At 42.9% G+C, this 21,835-nt stretch overlaps 1 protein-coding gene across 1 annotated transcript in view; it reads right to left on the reverse strand.

The window, feature by feature from the left end:
- The window catches only part of LOC135195086 (periodic tryptophan protein 2 homolog), a 351,391-nt gene that overhangs the window by 310,624 nt on the left and 18,932 nt on the right, over positions 1 to 21,835 (reverse strand). Inside the window, 4 exon segments of the mRNA XM_064221465.1 lie at positions 3,021 to 3,165; positions 3,413 to 3,530; positions 18,559 to 18,633; positions 18,636 to 18,686. Of these exon segments, the coding sequence (XP_064077535.1) occupies positions 3,021 to 3,165; positions 3,413 to 3,530; positions 18,559 to 18,633; positions 18,636 to 18,686 (389 nt within the window).

Raw genomic sequence — 21,835 nt, forward strand, 5'->3', positions numbered from 1 at the left:
TGTAGGTTATGACCGAGGGTGAATAAAACGAATAACGGCCAAGCGGCAGTGATGTTTGGAACTGGATAAATCAAACCTACTCAATGCTTATACAATGAAGTAATATGTGCACATTTTCAACCAAACTTCGTTATGATAAAAGTTACCTCCGAATTATCTCTTCTAACAAATTATAGCAATGAAGATATCAACAATACTCAAATCGGCCAAGATTTTGAGACTGTAAACAATATCAAATGTAAATAATGTACAAGATGATTTTTATATTCTGCAATATAGTGACGATATGATAATAGTAATACTGTTATTGGATAAAATAAGCAAAACAACCTATATTAAAGTCATCATTATTATTAATATAGTTGTACTGTTTAATTTTTGCAAATAATCACTTTTCTCCAAAAATTATTTCAATTTGTAATTTAGAAGTCGTCCTATACTACAGATATGAGATAAATTCATGAAAATTTACCATGATTTTTGGCCTCATCTTATCTAAAGGTCGTCTTATACATGGAAATATACGGTATTTTGACTGTGTTAATTTGTTATCCATAGCACACCTAAATAAATTACTTATTTACTGCACTGCAAATACTGTAATTAATACCAAGGAAGCTACAAAAAAAACAATGACAAAGTAGCATCTTGTTTTCTGTAAAATATGTGGCACTCTCTCTCTCTCTCTCTCTGTATCTCTCTCAGAAAAAGATAAATTATGTAATTATATAATCATCAAAAATTATACAAAACATATAAATATACAAGCATAAAAAATATTTCATCCTCTCTCTCTCTCTCTCTCTCTCTCTCTCTCTCTCTCTCTCTCTCTCTCTCTCTCAGAAAAAAAGATAAAGGATACTGGAACAGATAATTATCGATGGGACTAAGACTGATAAAGAATTTATATTGGAATCAAGAGGCATCAGTGAAAGTAGAAAATGACGAATCAGAGACTCGGCACATCAAGAGAGGAGTAAAGACAGGGCTGTGTGTTATCACCTAATCTCTTCAATTTATATAGTGAAATAATAATGAGAGATCTCTTAGATATGGAGGGAATTAAGGTTGGAGGAGTCAATATTAATAATATCGGATATGCCGATGATACAGCACTTGTTGCAGACTCCCATGATAAACTTCAAGCTTTAATTGGTACTTTATGCCAATCAAGCAGAGAAAGAGGTCTATCAATAAATATTAAGAATACAGAAGTTATGGTTATCACCAAGGATGAAATACTCCCAAGAATAGATATAAGAATTGATGCTGAAACAGTTAAACAAACCAATAGTTTTAATTATTTAGGATGTACTGTCACAAGTGATGGAAAATGCGAAAAAGAGATCAAGAAGAGAATATCCATGGCAAAAGATGCATTTGGTAAGATCAAGAAATTAGCCACCAACTCGAAAATATCTATGAATCTAAGGAGGAGGTTTGTGAAATGTTTTGTTTGGTCTGTATTGTTGTATGGCTATGAAACTTGGACTTAGAGGAAGGCAAATGAGGAGAGATTACAGGCTGCAGTAATGTGGTTTTGGAGAAGGATGTTAAAAATATTATGGACAGAGAGGAAAACTAATGAGGAAGTATTAGAGAGAGTAGGCATTGAAAGAGCTTTTGGCCTCAGTGAGAGGTAGACAGATGCGGTTTGTGGGTCACATAGTGAGAAGACAAGAACTAGAGCATCTCTCTCTACTGGTAAAATCAATGGAAGGAGACTGAGATGAAGACCTAGACAAAAACATATGGATGGATTGGTAAGAGTGACTGGAGGAAGAATGTCTGCAGCTCAGTTGCTGCAGAGAGCTGGAAATAGAGAGGAATGGCGAGCCATGATTGCTGACATCCTTGGGGATATGGTACCTGGATGATGGGGATATGGTACCTAGATAATAGAATAAAAACCTAAAACTATACAAAACAAACATACATGTTACATATGTATAAAAAATAGGAACACTCACCAAAAATTATCCTCATCTTGTCTTGTAGTTTGTGCAATCTTTTTTTTTTATGTTTTTTACGTCATCAAAATACAAGACTTAAATTTAGATGACATCTATATCCATTGCCAGTAAGCAAATGGGTTAATAAATAGATAAAAATGTAAGTACATAAACTATTAAAATACTATATAAGAATTGTCGTAAGGTAGTAATGCATTGTATCATTGCGTGACCTTTTGAAGTTCCAGTTGCAATAAAAGCAATGGCCATTCTCAGAAAAGTTGCAGAGCTCAGTGAAAAGGAGTTACAGGAATGGATGAAGAGTAAAGTTCTGACGTTTACACTACTGATGGGCAAATGACAACTGAAAAACTCAAGAGGCCCAGGCATCACAGATGAGAAAACATTGTCCTACAAAACAAAAGACTTGGCAGTGGCAGTCTCAGCACAAAGAAATTATGATGAGTCAGAAGACTCTCCAGCTGTGGCACCAGACCAATAATATTCGTACATTCTCCTTTGTGTATAGAGGAACATTTAAACCACAGCCCAGTATGCATACACCAGACAGGAGTTGTGAGAGGAACCCTGTTCGTCCCTACCAGAGGGGCACTGTAAATGACGGTCCTGTGTCCAAGACTATAAATGAGCTACAGAACTCATTGTGCTTGGCTACACAGGTATGTCAAGACAAGATTATGTAAAATTGATCCATAAACATTAGCACAATCAAGAAGACAGAAATGAAGGACTGAGGGAAACAATTATTATCCTTATATACTGGTAAAAATGATAACATTTATTGAGTAAGCAAATAACCCCTAATACTGAATAATGGTAAAACTTATTCTACAAAGCTCTCATGTTAATCCAAAGCAAAATTTCAGCAGAGTAAGCAAATATTACATGCTGACTTGAAGGCACCATATACATAAATGATCACAGAAGACTTGGAGCAGATGGAGAAACATGTTTAAGCTCATAAAGGAATCAACTCATCTTTTAATGAAGGATGAACATGCAATCACATGAAATGCAGTCAAGAACAGTGTCTTAAATTAATTTTACCGTATGCAAATCCAGCGAATTTTCTTCAAAGAACACTCCAACAACTGTATCCTTATTGCTACCTATGGAATATTCTCGAAGATTCCTAAACTTCACTAAGCCGTAAACGCGTGTTATCATATCTCTTGATCCAACCACAATAACCCTGCAAAATTGAGAGAAATAAAGGGTGTATAATGTTTTGAATAAAATAAAAAGTTCAGGCAAAATTAAGAAAGGTAATACCCACTGCAGAGTCAAACATGTAAAATACATATTCTCACTTCAAGCACATGAAACACACTGTAGCTTCCTCATAAATAAAATTCAATACAACCAGTCTGCCGATATAACTAAATTCATAACTTTCTACTAAAATGTGTAAAAAAAGCACAGATTAACACAACACTTACCTAGAATCAAATGACCAATCCAAGCAAGTTGTATCATCGTATGATGCATGGAACACTTTTTCCATGACAAAAGGGTCAAATACACGTTTGCTAGACCCTGGTGCGGCATATACAAAAACTGAAACACAGAGACCACAGAAATTAATTTCATACAAAGTAAACTGAATTACAGAGACCACAGAAATTAATTCTAAAATGACAATTTTTTTTTTTTTTTAGTAAATTGTATTTTTCTAAACTATAGGCAGTCCCCGGGTATTGGCAATCCGGTTTTATGCCAGCTGTCTAGCGCCAAAAAATCAGCGATTAATGGCACCATGACAGGCGAAGTTCCGGTTTTCGGCACCATAAGGTGCCTCCTTAAGTCCCATGACACAACTAACAGAGGGACAATAATGGTGCTTATGGCACCAATAACCGGTTATTGGCGCCATAAGCGCCATTATGCTGCCATGCATCGCCAAGTTTCGGTTAATGGCAGTTTTCGCTTATCGGCACCCCCTCGGGAATGAAATTCCCTAACTGGGGACTGCCTCCATACAAACCTTTAGTCCTTTACATTAGGAATTACTTTCGGCAAACCTGGAAAATGGCCGCTAGACCTTAGAACAGGTAGTTAGGTAGTTAACTACCATTCAATTCACCTGAATATAAACATTCCACTTTGCTTTTGGCCCAGGTATCAGTTTCAGGGGTGGCATGATGAGGGCCCAATGTGTAAAGGACCTCAGGTTTGAATAGTTAGGAAAACTATAATTTACTTAAAAAAACTGTTATTTGTTCCTACACAATACACAAACCGTCAGTCCTTTACATTAGAAAGACTTATAACTGAAGGGAGAAATCTCAATGAGTCTCTAGAACTGACTGGAATTTGCACACCTTGATTTTCTTTCTGGTCAAAATAGAGAGGAAGAGAATTGTGCCTCTGATGAATTGATATGAATATAGGTACTGTGTGATCAATCATCAAACTTCTGAGCTTTTTAAAATGAAGGAGGGAATGTAACCGCATAAGAAAAACAAGCTGGGATGAATATGACAATTTGTCCAAAATTGCATTTTTCCTAACTATACAAACCTGAGGTCCTTTTACAATAGGAAGGTTACTAGCGGCAGCTGGATAGGTCGTAAGCTTTCGAACAAGGGGTTCGGTAGTTAACTACTTGTCCGACAGGCGCGCGCGCGCGACTGGGAGGTAAACAATCACTTTTGCTTTTGGCCCAAGCAAAAACTGCAGAGTGAGGGGTGGCATGAGGTGGGACTATGTGTAAAAGGACCTCAGGTTTGTATAGTTAGGAAAAATGCAATTTTGGACAAATTGTCATTTGTTCCGACACGGCATACAAACCTTCGGTCCTTTTACAATAGGAAGACTTACTTCTTGGTGGGAGTCTTTTGTGAACAGACTGGTGTTCGCCCAACCTTGGAATGCCTCCCTGGTCGTAAGAGCGAGGGAGGGATCCAAGCCTCTGTCCGATTGATCGGGGTGTGCACCGCAGGATCAATGGTCAGACCTCTGGACCAAGTACTAAGAGAGAGGCAAGCGTATCTCTTCGTACCAGCAAGCAAGAACAAGTTCCTATTGCAAGAGGCAACAAAAAGTTATGGTTTGTCTCTTGTTGGCATCCACTTCCCCCCCCTTGTAGGAGGAAGTGGTGGATATTCGCTCCCATCCCTAGTGAAAGGGATAGGATGGGGCTCTGTCGAGTAGCTCACCTGCATCTCGTCCTTATCCAGCAGGGTGATGACCGTATCCCTCTACCCACAGGTAGAGGGGGAGAAAAAGATAGGAAGAGAAGCCAGTCACTCTCTCATTCACTTATCTATCCTTACAGTCACACCAGGACTCGATGCTGTTCAGCCTGCTAGGGCCTGGGTTAGCTACACAACGTGTTGAGCAGCCACCACGGGTCCCAAGGAAAACGATCCAAGGACCTGTGGGCAATATCCAAAAGGTAGAAGGAGGTGCCAGTGGTCTGTACCAGACCCCTGCCTTCAGTACCTGCGCCACGGAGAAGTTCTTGCGGAACTCGAGGGAGTGTACTTCTAGGTCATCTTGGTGCTGACGAAGAGGCTTCAACACTCAGCCTGAGATGTCGAGTTTCTTCAGAAAGCGCCGTCGCGCTTTCACAGGACAAAGCAGCATCTCCTTCGCATCGAAGTCCATTAGGGAGGGGATTGTGAAGGATTCTAACCGATCGTCAGGGACCGAAGGGTTCTAAGTCTTCGCTACGAAGTTCGGTACGAAATCGAGCGTCACGGATCCCCATCCCCTGGATGCTTGACTTCGCAGGAAAAGTCATGCAATTACCTCAGAGGAAAAGAAGGGAATGGTAGCATGACCTATCCCTCTTCTCGACTTCGGTGATGTCCTGTACCCATACTGGTCTATCCGTCTGCAGCGAAGTGTCTCACATTCTCCTATCCCCATGCAGTGAAGTTCTTCTTCTCGGTAGTGGTATTAGGACACCTGACACTCAATGATGGGTGTCGATGGTATGGGTACTGGGACAAGCCGTTAGGACGAAGAAAAGACTGTTATGGAACAACCGAACTAAGTCCACAGCGAAGTTCGTAACTGACTTGGGCGCTCTGACAGCTGCCGACTGACTGCGTTCGGTAGGAGGCAAGTTGTCCAAGCACCCGAGCAAGTCACGTGACCTTCGCCTTAAAAGGGTTATGCCAAGAGACTAAACAAATAATTTGTTCGTCACCGATGCCAGACAGCGAGGTGATGATTCTCTTAAGGCATGTGCCCAACAGGCGAAAGTCAATTGCCTTCTAGAGACCGAGGTCCCTGATGGCAAGATATCTCATAGTATAGTTGACTCTCAGCTAAGGAGAAACAACACTATGTGTCGTTGAAGACGAAGGTGTACAGAAAATGCAACCTACGTCTTCATAGCTGAATCGAGAGAAGGATTCTCAAGATTCTGAACCTGTGCTACAAAGACTGAGAACGCTAACCGCTATTTCATTGCTGTCCGGTGAGGATCGTAGTTGCAATGAAAGCGGAGCGCTTTTCAGTAATGAAGACACAGGGAAATACTGCCTGAAGAACTGCTTCTCATGGGCTGAACATTTGGAAGTAGAGCTGTCAGGTCGGAGAGTAGGCGATGTCTTCTGACACATCTGTTAATTCGGGGCGAACAATGCACAATTGCACACCTGCGAATACGAGATATTTTGAAGACAAACTCAGATGTCTGCAAAAATCATTCGCATTATCGCGGTGCAATGCAGCGGGAGACTAGTACAGACTTCTGTTACCGTGCGGTAAACAGAAAGATGAAAGAGTCCAAGAGATATCTCTGTTGAAAATTCTCGCAATGTCGAAGGCGATGAAATCGGGCGTCACAGCAGTAGATGGTCCTTCATTATTGCGAGAATCCCCGTTAATCAGAGACCTAAGTCCATGATTGTTGGGCAGAGATACGGTTCGGTAGTCAATCAAACCAGGGGAGAGAGAGACGTAACAGACCGTGCATCTCGGAGACCTAGCTGATACTGAGCTGCCTATCAGGCAGTTCAATACGCAGTAGCTCTCAGTGACTCGTCATCCTGAGTTGCCAGGTAATCCCTTCCACGAAGGAATGCGTTCGGCTAGAACCATCGAGCATAAAGAATACGCTCGAACAATTATATTTAAACGAAACGGATTTCGGTAAATACAAAAGCTGATTTGGTGTTGTCGTGACAATACCAAGTATATAAAATCGAAACTGATAACTGCTGGGAGGTTGCAGGCAACCCCGAGTTGCAGTTCAATTAAGATACAATTTGTCTCGGTCACAAACCGTAGAGTCAACTACGGTATGCGCCTACCCACCGGACAATTCAACTGTTAATAGAATCATGTCGCGAGGGTAATATACGTAGTATATTTGTAGGTTCTGTACAACGACCTCCATCCTAAATTCTTTTCCCCTCGAGGAATGAGAATAAGGATTGGAGATCGACCGCCTCCGTTCTCTAGTCAAGAGAGTGAAGGAAAAGTCTTTCCCAAAGGAAAGCTTCAATGGTGAACAGAATACCGAAGACGATAGTTCAAGCCAAACTGGATGTTCCCGTCCGTTCTTCTCTATTCCAGGTTAGTTGCCTACTGTGAGATACTCTTCTTTCAGCAGCAGTCTCCTTCCAAATGCTAGAAACTACAGGAATTCGAGTATAGGCGAGGTTCCCGATTATCGTGTAACGATTATCAGGGATTCTTGCTCACTTTGGACCTTGGTCTCGCCTAAGTGTTTGGAGATCGTAAAAAACTCGAACACTCTGAGTGCGCTAGAAATTACATAGAATTCTAAGCACTCTGCGAAACCCCCACCGAATTCGTCAAATGAAATCGGCTGGTGGTCCTCTCGATTCCAGTAGAAATCAAGAAAGGGGCAGGATACCTCCTCAACGACCGGGGCTTACGTCAGGTAGGACCCGAAGGTCCCCCCCCGGTAGCGCAGTCCCTAACGTGGGATCTTACAGAGAAATCTCTGTAGGATCCCTCCCCTTTCCCTCGTAGCCGTAAGGAGAGAGGGAATGGGGGAGGAATTGGATACTCGCTCGCCTTCCCAGCGGAACTAGCAGTTGGAGAAGAAAAGGAGCAGCCACCGCCGAGCCTGGGAAAACGTATCGTCGGGAGAAAACGTTTTCCCGAGGAGGGTTACGAACTCATACTGTAGGTAAGGGTCTGCCGCCACTGTGAACGTCGTCTGGGTGGGGCTGATCGACACCTGACAGGAGAGAGCCGATACCGTCCTCCGACTCATTCCAGTCCTCGTCGAGGTCGAAACCTCACAGGAGGACCGAAGGGGTATTCAAATACGGTGTCCGCAGACACGTAGAAACGCCTCTGTCGCAGTAGAGGAGGTGGAAGTAGCTTGTTCGACCGGCCAGAACTGAGAGAGCCTTCTTGTCCGGAGAAGAGAGACTACCTGGTTCAACACTCGGTATCTTTCGCGGACGAGAGGCCGAGACGGAACCTGGTGTAGTGGCAGAGCCCCTGACACCAGGCGAGGAAGTACCGGTGTTAGCCGGTACCCCTCTGGTCCCCGTAGTCTTCTTCCTTGCGGAAGAAGAGACGGGCCCCGCTCCCAAAGGAGCAGGAGGACCAGCGGAAGGAACCCTCCCGTCCCACCGAGGTGAGACGGGTCCCGAGAAGCTCCCGAGGGAGATTTCTTAGGAGGGAGGAGGCAACCTTCTTCTTCCTCGGCTGTGAAGCCTTAGAAGTCGAAGGGGAAGAGGCGGCAGCCGACGACGATGAAGAAGATGAAGACGGCGACGACGACACCTTCCTCCTCTTCTTTGTCAGCTTCCTCAGGACAGACGTAATATCTGCCATCCAGGGCGGAGCCGGGGCTGCTGTAGCCGAAGCCACAGGGCCCGGACGCACCTGTACAGACAGACCAAAGTCTGGGGTAGTACCACCACGAACAGGGACGACGTCAGCAGGTATGGGCATCTCAGGAACAGCAGGCACAGCCAGCACAGCATCGGCAGGGACAGCTATCGCAGCAACGGCAGGGACAGCCAGCGCAGCCACGGCAGGGACAGCTAACACAGCAACTGCAGGGACAGTCAGCACAGAATTGGCAGGTACGGCAGGCAGCACCGGAAACACAGGAGGTGGAGCAGCAGCTAGCAACATCCTGGTACCGGCAGCAGGTCCAGGGGCGAGCTCTAGGGCAGCGGAAGTGTGGTCGCGGCAGCGCGGCAACCACGAGCGGCGGCGGCACGCCCCCCTCTCGGTACGGCGAACGGCACTTCACAGCGGCTGTAGGCAAGACTGTTACCACGTGAGGCGAGTACACCAGGTGAGGAGGGACGTCGTCACCTGGAGTCGATCTCGTTGTCGTGGTCACCGCTCCATGGTGACCGCAGCAGCCCAAGACATAGAACAGCAGCCCCTGGACACTAGGCACGCCCTGCAAATCGAAGGACGCCCATACCTACCAAGGTCCACCCTCGTGGCAGCAGCACCTGCGGAAATAACAGTAGTAGTGATTAGTGGGGGGGGAAGTCCCCTCGCGCGGGGGGGCGAGCCCCACACCGAACGAGCGGAAGACCCCTAATACAAATGTACATCGGGCACCGAGCGCCCTCCCCCGTGCTCGACGGATTGGGCGAGGAGAAGGACCCAGATAACCTCTCCCCCGAAGGGGAAGGGCCATCTGTGGGAGCTGAGCGGGGGGGTGGGGGATTCTCGTTCCCCACCCCCGCACAGCACCCATGTACCCAACAATAATAATAAGAGCCCGAGAGCAATCGTGCCCTCGGCACCGAATGCAAGGCATAAGGATCAATTCCCTGACTGATCGGAACTTGAACCAAAATAAATATTGATGTAATCAATAATAAAAGGAATAAAATGAAAAAGAATCTTGCATTACGATTTCACTTCACAATGAATAAGGACTCGGATCGAGCGCATTTGCGCCCTCGGTACCAAGCTCAAGGGGAAAAGGATCCATTCCCGATTATGAACGGAAACCTTGATCCATGATGAATTGATGCAAACAAAATATATATGAAAATTAAAAAGAATACTGCGCTTGCGATTTCACTTGATTCAAAATAAAAGGGGGAAGGATCAATTCCCGGGTAAGAGCGGAAACATTGATCCAAGTAAATAATGCAATCCCAATAAAATATGAAAATGAAAAAGAATACTGCACTTGCGATTCACTTTCATTCAAATAAAAAGGGGAAAGGATCAATTTCCGGGTAAGAGCGGAAACTGATCCAAAACGAGTATTGATACAATCAAATTAAATATATGAAAATGAAAAAGAATACTGTACTTGCGATTCCACTTCCATACAGAATAAGTTTTCGTGCTGAGCGCATTCGCTCGGCAACGAGCGCACAGGTCAAAAAAATATAAATGAAAGGGTACTTACTTACGATTTTCATCTACACATTTCCAACCAAAATATAAGGCTCGGAGCGAGCGCTCTCCCGCCCTCGGCACCGAGCATACACAATACGAGGATCATTTCTGGGAAATATGAATTCCCGCACTTACGCCCTTCAGTCCCGGCACTCGGGTAATCGGAGGGCGTGGTGAAACCAAGATCTTTAATTCACAATTGAATTCAATGGAAATAAAGATGAAATGATTGTACTTACAATTCAATTTCACTAGATAAATAGAAAAAGAAAAACACAACCATGCGAAAGCAACGACGATGAAGCGGGCAGAGAGGGATGATACACACGTCTACACACCAGCAGGCCGAAAGCAAAAGTGATTGTTTACCTACCAGTCGCGTGCGCGCGCCTGTCGGACAAGCAGTTAACTACCGAACCCCTTGTTCGAAAGCTTACGACCTATCCAGCTGCCGCTAGTAACCTTCCTATTGTAAAAGGACCGAAGGTTTGTATGCCGTGTCGGAACAACTGAAAGTTTAGGACAGTAGGGCAAATATAAACAGTAAGTTTGTCTTATTGTCAAGGACATCCCCCTCCTCCACTTGCAAGAGGAAGGGGCAGTTGCTTCTATGGTCTAAAAGATGAATAGAATGGTTGCTCAATTGCAAAACTTACCTGCATCGGAGCCAGTTCCAGTATGTTACAACCGAATCCACTTTCTGCCCAAAGGAAGAGAAGAAGAATGAAGGAACGGAGAAGAAGAGAGCCAAATCACTCATAAATTCATTCTCACATCCGCAACCGTACATTTAAGGTGAGATGCAACCTTGTCCTGTTAAAGGGGCCAAGTAAGCTACAAAACTTGTTGAGCAGCCATTACAGGTCCCAAGGCAAAAGTGTCCAAGGACTTGTGGGCAATGTCCCAAAGGTAGGAGGTGAAGGTGATCTGTCGAGACCACAACTACGCCTTCAGAACCTGATGGACTGACAGATTCTTCCGGAATACGAGGGTTGGACCAATGACCCTAATTTCATGAGCTCTCAGCCGGGGAGTACAGGCAGTCCCCGGTTATCGGCAGCCTTGGTAATCAGCAATTCAGTTTTATGAAACTTGCCTAGCACCAAAAATTGGTGATTTTCAGCAGCGAAATGCACTGGTTTCTGGTTATCAGTGCCGATAATAGAGTACTATCACCAATAAATACCAGAGGCACCATCAACCGGTTACCAGCACCATAAAGTACTATGTCAGTTATCAACGCCATAAAGGGACCACCAGGTTTTGAATCTTCGCAATGAAGTCCGGGACAAAATTGAGCGTAACCGATCCCCATCCCCTCAAGTGTTTCACATCAAAAGAGTCCATGGAGTTTGTCTACTCTCTTCGTCAATACCAGGGCACGCAGGAAAACAGTCTTGAGGGTCAAATCCTGGTCTGATGACTCTCATAAAGGCTTGTATGGTGTAAAAGTCAGGTTCCTCATCTACAAGATCAATAACAGCCCTGATCAAAAAGGCACAAAAGTATTCATAGAAATATTGGAAGGATATGATCCTTCAAACTGGAATAAATCATTAGAAAAAATCATGAAAATAATTGAAGGAGTTCAAAATAAAATTCAAGTGGTGAAGAGACTTATATAGAAAATTTACATCAATCAACATATTCCGACAAAGCAAAAGAATAAGGTGAACATTGTGAATATACTAATTGATGCAGTAGGAAAAAGAATCCTAAAAGCATGCAAACTGTGTAAGGTGTGGTATAGCATAGTCAATCCACAAAACCTGATCAATATTATTAAGAAAAAGTGTAGATACAGGCAAGATTTATGATGAGCACAAATTAGCATATATTACCCCTACTTTCAAAAGTGGATCAAGACTAGAGGCAAGTAATTATAGGCCTGTGAGTCTAACATCACATATTATGAAAGTATATGAAAGGGTAATGAAGAAAAATATTATGAAACATTTAATAAAAAATAATTTGTTTAATATAGGACAACATGGTTTTGTACCCAGAAAAAGTACACAAACCCAACTGTTGGTCCACCGTGAGAACATATACAAAAATATGAAAAACAGAAATGAAACAGATGTGGTTTATCTAGACTTTGCAAAAGCTTTTGACAAGGTATATCATAATATATTAGCAAAGAAAATTAGAAAACATAATATAGTGGACAAAGTAGAAAGATGGATAAAAGAATTTTTACACAACGGAAAACAGATAGTTATTGCAAACGATGAGAAATCGGATGAAGCTAAGGTAATTTCCGGTGTGTCACGAGGTCCGGTGTTAGCTGCATTACTGTTTGTTATTATGATTGCAGACATAGACAGTAATGTGAAGGGTAACTCAGTAATGAGTAGTTTTGCCGATGACACAAGAATAAATAGAGAAATTACTTGTGATGAAGATAGGAACGAGGTACAAAGAGACCTTAACAAAGTATATGATTGGGCAGAAGTAAATAGGATGGTATTTAACTCTGATAAATTTGAATCAATAAATTATGGAGACAGACAAGGAAAGCTATATGCATATGAGGGACCTAATAATGGGACAATCACAAATAAGGAAGCTGTTAAAGACCTTAGTGTGATGTTGAATAGGAACATGTTATGCAATGATCAAATAGCAATTCTTTTGGCAAAATGTAAAGCAAAAATGGGAATGTTGTTACGGCACTTCAAAACATGAAAAGCTGAACACGTCATTATGCTTTATAAAATGTATGTTCGTAGTCCACTTGAATATTGCAATATGATATGGTACCCACACTATCAAAAGGATATTGCACAAATAGAGAGTGTTCAACGGTCCTATACAACTAGAATAGAAGAAGTTAAGGATCTTGACTACTGGGAAAGACTACAATCTTTAAAATTATATAGTCTAGAAAGGAGAAGAGAACGCTACATGATAATTAAGGCATGGAAACAGATAGAAGGAATTGCCGAAAACATCATGGAGCTAAAAATAGAAAGAGCAAGCAGAGGTAGATTAATAGTGCTCAAAACTATACCAGGAAAAATAAGGAAAGCACACAGGACATTAATCCACTACACACCAGCATCGACAATGCAGCGTATATTCAATGCGTTGCCACCGCATCTGAGGAATATATCAGGAGTGAGCGTAGATGTGTTTAAGAATAAGCTCGATAAATATCTAAGCTGCATCCCAGACCATCCAAGATTGGAAGATGCAAAATGTACCGGAAGATGCACTAGCAACTCTCTGGTAGACATTCGAGGTGCCTCACACTCAGGGACCTGAGGCAACCCAAACAAGATGTAAGGTCTGTAAGTTAAGGTATGAGTCACATCCCACGTAAGGGGCCTGAGATTCCTGGGTGGGCAAGACCTTTCGAAGCTTCTCACCAAAAGAAAAATCTCCAGAGATGAGAAGATATCTACTCCTTTCAGCTGAAGGACTAAACCGAGGGCAGCTTGAGCCTTCACTGCTGAAATGGAGAGAAGCTTCTCTCGACGAAGGAAGACTAGAAAATCTGCGACCTGCTGAAGAGTAACTCCAATGAAAGAGATACCCCATCTACAACACCAACCACTGAAGACGACCCACTTTTCCTGATAAAACTGGTGCAGAGGACTGTCTGAGGTATCCAGCCATCTCTGTTGCTGTGCGGCCTGAAAAGCCTCTCACACGCAAGAGATGGCAGATAACTTCTAGCCATAATGACACAGGAACTGGACTGCCTGATGGTACCGCTCTACTTGTGGTTGACACAGCAGGCTGTGCATTGGAGGAATCTCTCTTGATACATCAGATAGCAGAGCTAGAAGGTCGGGATACCAAATGGCCGGGAGCCACCAGAATCATCCAGAGATTCAAGGTGATCAGTGCGACTGGACGCCCCCACAGGTCAAACAACCTCTCTGTGATGTCTGAGTGAAGAGGCCACTCTGTCCCTATCACTTGATTCTGGCGACTGAGCTTATCTGCCACTACATTCCTCTTGCCTGCAATATATCTGGCTGACAGCTCCACTGAGTAAGCTACCGCCCACTTGTGCACCTGCAATGTCAACTGGTGAAGCAGGGGGATACGAGACCCACTTGCTTGTTGACATAAGCCACTGACGTGGTGTTGTTGCTCACCAACAACATGGAGTGCCCCTATCACTCTGTCCCAAAACTCTTGGAGTCAAGAAGGATGCCTTGAGGTTCATGTCATCCAGCAACCAGTCTAAATCCTCTCTCACTTCCTCTGATTGGAGAATGAAAAAGGATTGACGATCTTGACACTGGTACCAATACTCCTTCATTCTCCACTGTAGCAAACGAAGGTGAAGATGCCCATGAGGGACCAGCTTCTCCAATGATGACAGGTGACCAACTACGACTTGGCATTGCTGTGCTGATTGCTCCCGTAGTGACAGGAACAACTGTGCTACCTTCCTAAACTTGCTGATACAAGAGTCCAAGGGAATGACTCTTGCTGCTACCATATCTATCAGCATGCCCAGGTACTTCATCCTCTGCTTGGGAATGAGATTGGACTTCTCAAAATTTACTTCAATCCCGCAGGTGTAGCAAAATTTGAGGAGTCAATCCTTGTCCTGAAGCAAAAGCAAGCAAGAGCTCACCCGAACAGCCAATCATCGACATACCTCAACAGATGTATCCCTTGCGAATGGACCCAAGCAGAAAGGAGGGTGAACACTCTTGTGAACACCTGAGGTGCGGTTGAGAACCCAAAACAGAGTGCCACGAACTGGTATAGTCTCCACCAAGGATAAAGCAAAAGTACAATGGAGTCCCTGCATTTGCAGGGGAAAGGGTACTACAAACCCACCCCACGAATGGCTAAAATCCGTACATACATAAAACCCTTCAAAAACGCTTACAACTACATATTTTGATAGTTGCAACAGAAAATAAAAACCTCTAAAAATGCTTACACCTTGGTATTTTATAGTTTTATCAAAAAAGGTGCATTTAGTCAATAAAATATAAAAATACAGTAATTTGTGAATATATTTCCAGTGAAAAGTACTGCAAATGGGTAAATACAGTCCACAGAAAAATCCACAAATACGCGAGTCTGTGAATCGTGAGTCCGCAAATAGCGGGGTTCAAGTGTATACTTGCAAGAGGATTGATGGACAGGTGTTTGAATATGTGCATCCTTCAGATTTACCGTTAGCATGCAGTTGCTCTCCCTGATCAGTTCAAGGGAGATAGATCTATGACCAGTCTCCATCCCCCTGAAGCTTTCTCTATAAGAAAGAGATAGCTGTAAAAGCCTGGAGACCAACACAACTTCGATGGCACCCTTCATCAGCATGGCTTGCCTTCTTCCTTGAGTGTGATGTCCTTTGGCAAAACGGCAACATAAGTCAGGAGACAGACCGGGCTGTTGGTGAGGGGAGGCCGAGACTTGAAGGGGAGTAAGTATCCCTCCCAAAGGACATTTACTACCCAGGCTTCTGCTCCATGTTGCTGCCACATTATGCACAATGGCTCAACAGGCATCCCCAACCAGCAGCTGGAGAGGAATGTTGCCCCAAGCGCTTCCCCTTCTTCTTCTTCACTTTGCCTCCCTTATTTGAGCAAAAAGAGGACTGAAAAGGCCACAACTGAGCAGAGGAAGAAGGCTGGTGAACAAGGCTTTCATTATCCTCGACAGAGCGCTTGTCCACTGCAGGATCCACCAACTCTCTAGGAAAGAGAGAGGAGGTACCCAACACCAGTCCATTCCTTAACATCATTGCCAATTCGGGACTTACAAACCGAGAAAGGAGGGTGTCAAGTCTTTGACGATTTCAGCTATTCACAGGGGGAGGGGGGGGGGGGGGGGGGTTGTGGCTCCCTATCCTCCCCCTCCTGAACACCAAGGGTTTACTGCAAATTTTCTTAACTATTATGCGTAGGATTCATAAAAAAAAGAAAAAAAAAGTCTGACAAAATATAAAAAGGGTCAGAGGGTGGCCATATGAAGACATATATCAATCAGTCATATATATATATATATATATATATATATATATATATATATATATATATATATATATATATATATATATATATATATATAATATATATATATATATATATATATATATATATCTAATAAAAGGAGCCCATACACCAAAATAGAGAAAAAGTACTATATTTCAGAGACTGCTGTCTCCCTCTTCAGGTAGATGAATGAGAAAAGTTTACAGAAAAGGTGGTATTTTATACCAAGAGGTCCATCCACAAACAAGCCATTTTAAGTCACCCCCGCTGATAATCTTCCTCTAATCTTCTTAAGGGTTGGTTGAATGAAGACGTTGTCGATCGTGTCCGAAATCCATCCTCCTTTTTGAGATGTTCATTACCTGCCTCTCTTTTATTAGGCCGATTCCATCATTTGACTCTTGTACCGGCAGTTTGCTGCTATAAATTACACGTGACAAATTCCAGTTTATTCTATGGTTAGTTCATTTATATGGTTGAAAATAGCCGAGTTCTGTTGTCCATACCTAACTGACCGTTTGTGTTGTAATTAATCTCTGGGGAAGGATTTACCTGTAAATCCGATGTAAGATTGGTCACAGTCCTGGCATGGGATTTCGTATACCCCAGAGTCCTTTGGAGATGTCTTTTGTTGGACGTTAATCAGGGATTTGGCTAAGTGTTTGGGTAAGTAAATACAAAAGGGTTCGATTTTCCGAGGGGGTTGGTTATTCTCTTAATCGTGTCCAGGTGGGGAATTATTATTTTATTGTTGGGTGTATCTCTGGTCTTGTCTTTAGGGGGTCGGTAGAAAATTACGTTAGCTTTGTGAATTGCTTTCTCAATTATATGGTCAGGATATTTTAAAGACGAAAGTTGCTTGCGAATTAGTTCAAATTCTTTTTCCAGGAATTCTGGGGAACAAATTCGTAAGGCTCTTAAGAACAAGTTACTACTAGCTACACCTATTTTGATAGAAATGTCATGATAGCTAAAGTAGTGATGTATGAAAAGTGAGAACGTTGGTTTTCTGTATATGGTAAACTTGTATTCTGTCGTACTCTGATTATTAAAACATCAAGAAAAGGAATTTTGTTGTCTGTTTCCCATTCAACTTTAAATTTGATGCTGGGCACTAATGTGTTTAATTTCGAGAGGAATTCATTGAAATTGCCCCACCTATTATCCCAAAATGTTAGGATATCATCCACGTATCTCATCCACAGCATGTTTTTGGGTTTTATTGCATTTATTACTGTAGTTTCAGAGATACGACAGAATACAAATTTACCATATACAGAAAACCAACGTTCACGACTTTCATACATTCACCTACTTTAGCTATCATGACATTTCTATCCAAAAATAGGTGTAGCTAGTATAACTTGTTTCGTTAAGAGCCTTACGAATTTGTTCCCCAGAATTCCTGGAAAAAGAATTTGAACTAATTCGCAAGCAACTTTCGTCTTTAATTGAGAAAGCAATTCACAAAGCAAACGTAATTTTCTACCAACCCCCTAAAGACAAGACCAGAGATACACCCAACAATAAAACTATAATTCCCCACCTGGACACGATTAAGAGAATAACCAACCCCCTCGGAAAATCGAACCCTTTTGTATTTACTTACCCAAACACCTTAGCCAAATCCCTGATTAACGTCCAACAAAAGACATCTCCAAGGATCTGGGGTTATACGAAATCCATGCCAGACTGTGACCAATCTTACATCGGATTTACAGGTAAATCCCTTCCCCAGAGATTAATACAACACAAACAGTCAGTTAGGTATGGACAACAGAACTCGGCTATTTTCAACCACCATATAAATGAACATAACCATAGAATAAACTGGAATTTGTCACGTGTAATTTTATAGCAGCACTGCCGGTACAAGAGTTCAAATGATGGAATCGGCCTTAATAAAAGAGAGGCAGGTAATGAACATCTCAAAAGGAGGATGGATTTCGGACCACATCGACAACGTCTTCATTCAAACCAACCCTTAAGAAGATTAGAGGAAGATTATCAGCGGGGGTGACTTAAAATGGCTTGTTTGTGGATGGACCTCTTGGTATAAATACCACCTTTTCTGTAAACTTTTCTCATTCATCTACCTGAAGAGGGAGACAGCAGTCTCTGAAATATAGTACTTTTTCTCTATTTTGGTGTTTTTATGGGCTCCTTTTATTAGATGGAACTCTGTTGTTACAGAACATTTTTACCAGTCATATATATATATATATATACTGTATATACTACTCTTTTCTTGTACTTAAGGAGCATAAAAAGTCTTTGCTATTAACAAATACCAGCATTCTCTTTGGTCAAGGCGAAATGTTTCCCGTCTGGACTGAAACGAATACTTTTGATGGGACGACTGAACGTTTACGATAAATGACATTCTTGAAATTCAGGTTGATAATGTGAACCTCGCCATCTGTTAACAGAGAATTAAACAAATCAATAGGTCACAAATGAGGCTAGGCATTTTAAGCCATAGCTGCAAAGTTGTTAAACATTAAAATATTGATCAACATCAGCATTTTGCAATCTTATATAGTATCAAACAGTATCAAAATCTACCTTTTATGCAACTGACAGTAAAAACCTCATGCACTACAAACACATTATTTTACTTAAATTCCAAATTCTGAAGTGTTCAGTAAGTCTGACTAGCAGAACAGAAAAGCAAAAATCCAACTTTTTAAAAATAATTGGCAATGTTTACAACAGTAGACAATAATACTTATTATTATAAACAAAAGCATACAAAGCCATTATCAATATCAAATTTAAATTACACAGATGATGGTATAAAAAATCACAACTATGATATTTTTATAATGAAATCCCAATTTTTAAAGGTGAATTGTATTTTTCCTAACTATACAAGCCACAGGTCCTTTACAACAGGAATTCTTAAGGCGAAGCCTGGACACGACTGCTAAAATCTTTCGAACAAGGCGGTTCAATAGTTAACTACCAGTCTGAGGATGTAAACAATCCAATTTGCTTTAGGTCCATGTAGCAGACTGAGGGGTGGCCTGAGGTGGGCAATTAGTGTAAAGGACCTAAGGTTTGTATATCTAGGAAAAAGATAATTTACTTTCAAAACTTGTGATTTGTTCCTATACAGTACACAAACCCTCGGTTCTTTACAATAGGAAGACTCACATATTGGTGGGAGGAATCTGAGTGAGCCTCTATGAACCGTCTGGATTTCATCACACCTGAGATTTTCTTCATGGTTGTAGAAACCCAGCCACTAACATCTGACCGACCAGAAATAAGAACTGTGAGATCTGAGACACTCTTCTGGGGGTTATCTCGTAAAAAAGGAGTATGGGTCCTCTTTATAAGGCAGCAAAGGCCCCTGATGTCAAGGACAATAAGACAATTGCAATCACTGAGTTTGTCTTATATCAGTGTCTCCTTCTCTGCCTTACAAGGGGAAGGAGAGGATATTTGCTTCTATTATCTAATCAAAGAAAATAGATTGGTCACTGTAAGGAGTGTCTTACCTGCATTGACCACCCGGTCCAGCAGGTAACAGTCAGTGTACTCTCTGCCCAGGGGAAAAGAGTAGGATGAAAGAGATGAAGGAAAGCCAGTCACCCCACAGACATACTCATTCATACCATACAACAAGGCGAGATACAACCTTCTCCTGATAGAGGAGCTGGATGAGCTACACAACTTGTTGAGCAGCCACCACTGGTCCCAAGGAAAAAAATTGTCCAAGGAACTGTGGGCAATATCCCGAAGGTAATGACAAATGAAGGTAGTCTGGCAAGCCCAGACCCCCACCTTCACACCTGTTAAACCAAAAGGTTCTTACAGAATGTGAGAGAAGGATCAATGCCCCTGACCTCATGAGCTCTCAGATGAAGGGTACTGGTGTCATCTATGCCAGCAGCAGTGCTCCTTCCTGATTGTCTCATGAAGCCAGAAAGAAATAGTGTTCTTGGACACTTCTTTCTTGGAACCTCTGGTGCTAACGAAGAGTTGTCGACATTCAGGCCAGAGGTGTTGGGTCTTCTTCAGATATCACATTAGCACTCTAATGGGAGAAAGCAGCATCTTGTCTGGATCACTGCCAACACAGTCACTAAGGGAGGGGATCGTAAAGGACTTGAGCCTAGTGTCTGGGACCAATGGTTTCTAAGTCTTCGCTACGAAGTCCAGGACGAAATCGAGCATAACCGATCCCCATCCCCTTGAGTGTTTTACATGGAAGGAAAGACCTTGAAGTTCACCAACTCTCTTTGATGATGCCAGGCTGAGCAAGAAAATGGTTTTGAGGGTCAGATCCCTGTCTGATGACACTCTAAGGGGCCCATACAGTGCACAAGTCAGGCTCTGCAACACGAGAGTCACATTCCACGCAGGAGGCCTGAAATCCCTGGGGAGGACAAGATATCTCCAAAGAGGAGGAAATATAAAAAAACCCTCAGCTTTAAGACCATCCCTAAAGTGGCCCTATAGCCTTTGCAGCTGAAACACAGAGGAGCTTCTCTCGGCTAAGGAAATGAGGAAGTCCACAACCTGCTGAAGAGTGGCTCTGACTGGAGAGAGATCCCATTTATGACACTAACCACAGAAGACAGCCCATTTTCTCTGGTATACCGCTGCAGAGGATTGTCTGAGGTATTTCCCCATCTCTGTTGCTGCTCAGCAACTAAAGCCTCTTGCTCGCAAGAAATGGTGGATAACCTCAAGCCGTGAAGACACAGGGAAGGCACTAGTCTGATAGTACAGTTCTACTTGTACTTGACACAGAAGGTTGTGCCAGAGAGGAATCTCTCTCGGTGCCTTAGAGAGCAGAGACAGAAGGTTGGAATACCAAATGGCAAATGGAAGCCACCAGAATCATCCGGAGAGTCGAGGTGGTCAACACTCGGTTGATCACCCAGTGAATCATGCAGAACGGGGGAAAGGCATATACCTCAAAAGTTGTCCCAAGGATGTTGGAATGCGTCCCTGCAGTGGCCCATGGGTTCAGTACAATGGAGCAGAAAGTCTCTAATTTCCTGCTGTACTGGGTGACTAAACAAGTCTATGACTGGACACCCCACAGGTTGAACAACCTTTCCACCACGTCTTGGTGTAGAGACCACTCGGTTCCTATCACTTGATTCTGGCAACTGAGCTTGTCTGCCAATACAATCATCTTGCCTGGAATGTACCTGGCTGATGGTAGCCCACTCATACACCTGCATTGTCAACTGTGAAGCGAGAGACGATACCCCCTTGATTGTTGACATATGCCACTACTGTGGTACTGTTGCTCATCAGTACCACAGTGTCCCATCACTCGATCCTGAAACTCTTGGCGAGCCAAGAAGGCTGCCTTAAGTTCCAGGATATTGATGTGGTGCTTGTCATGATGGTTTCACTTTCCTGAAGTCAGCAATTCCTCCAGGTGTGTGCCCCATCCCTCTGTTGATGCATTTGAGAACAGATGCAGGTCCGGAGGGGGGAGCGCAAAGATTCACTCCTATTAAGAGGTTCCTGTTGTCGAGCCACCAGTCCAAATCCTCTCCCACCTCCCGCAATAGGGGTACGAGAGCAGATTGAGGGTTGCTG

This window comes from Macrobrachium nipponense, chromosome 15 (assembly GCF_015104395.2).
Source record: "Macrobrachium nipponense isolate FS-2020 chromosome 15, ASM1510439v2, whole genome shotgun sequence".
Taxonomy (NCBI): domain Eukaryota; kingdom Metazoa; phylum Arthropoda; class Malacostraca; order Decapoda; family Palaemonidae; genus Macrobrachium; species Macrobrachium nipponense.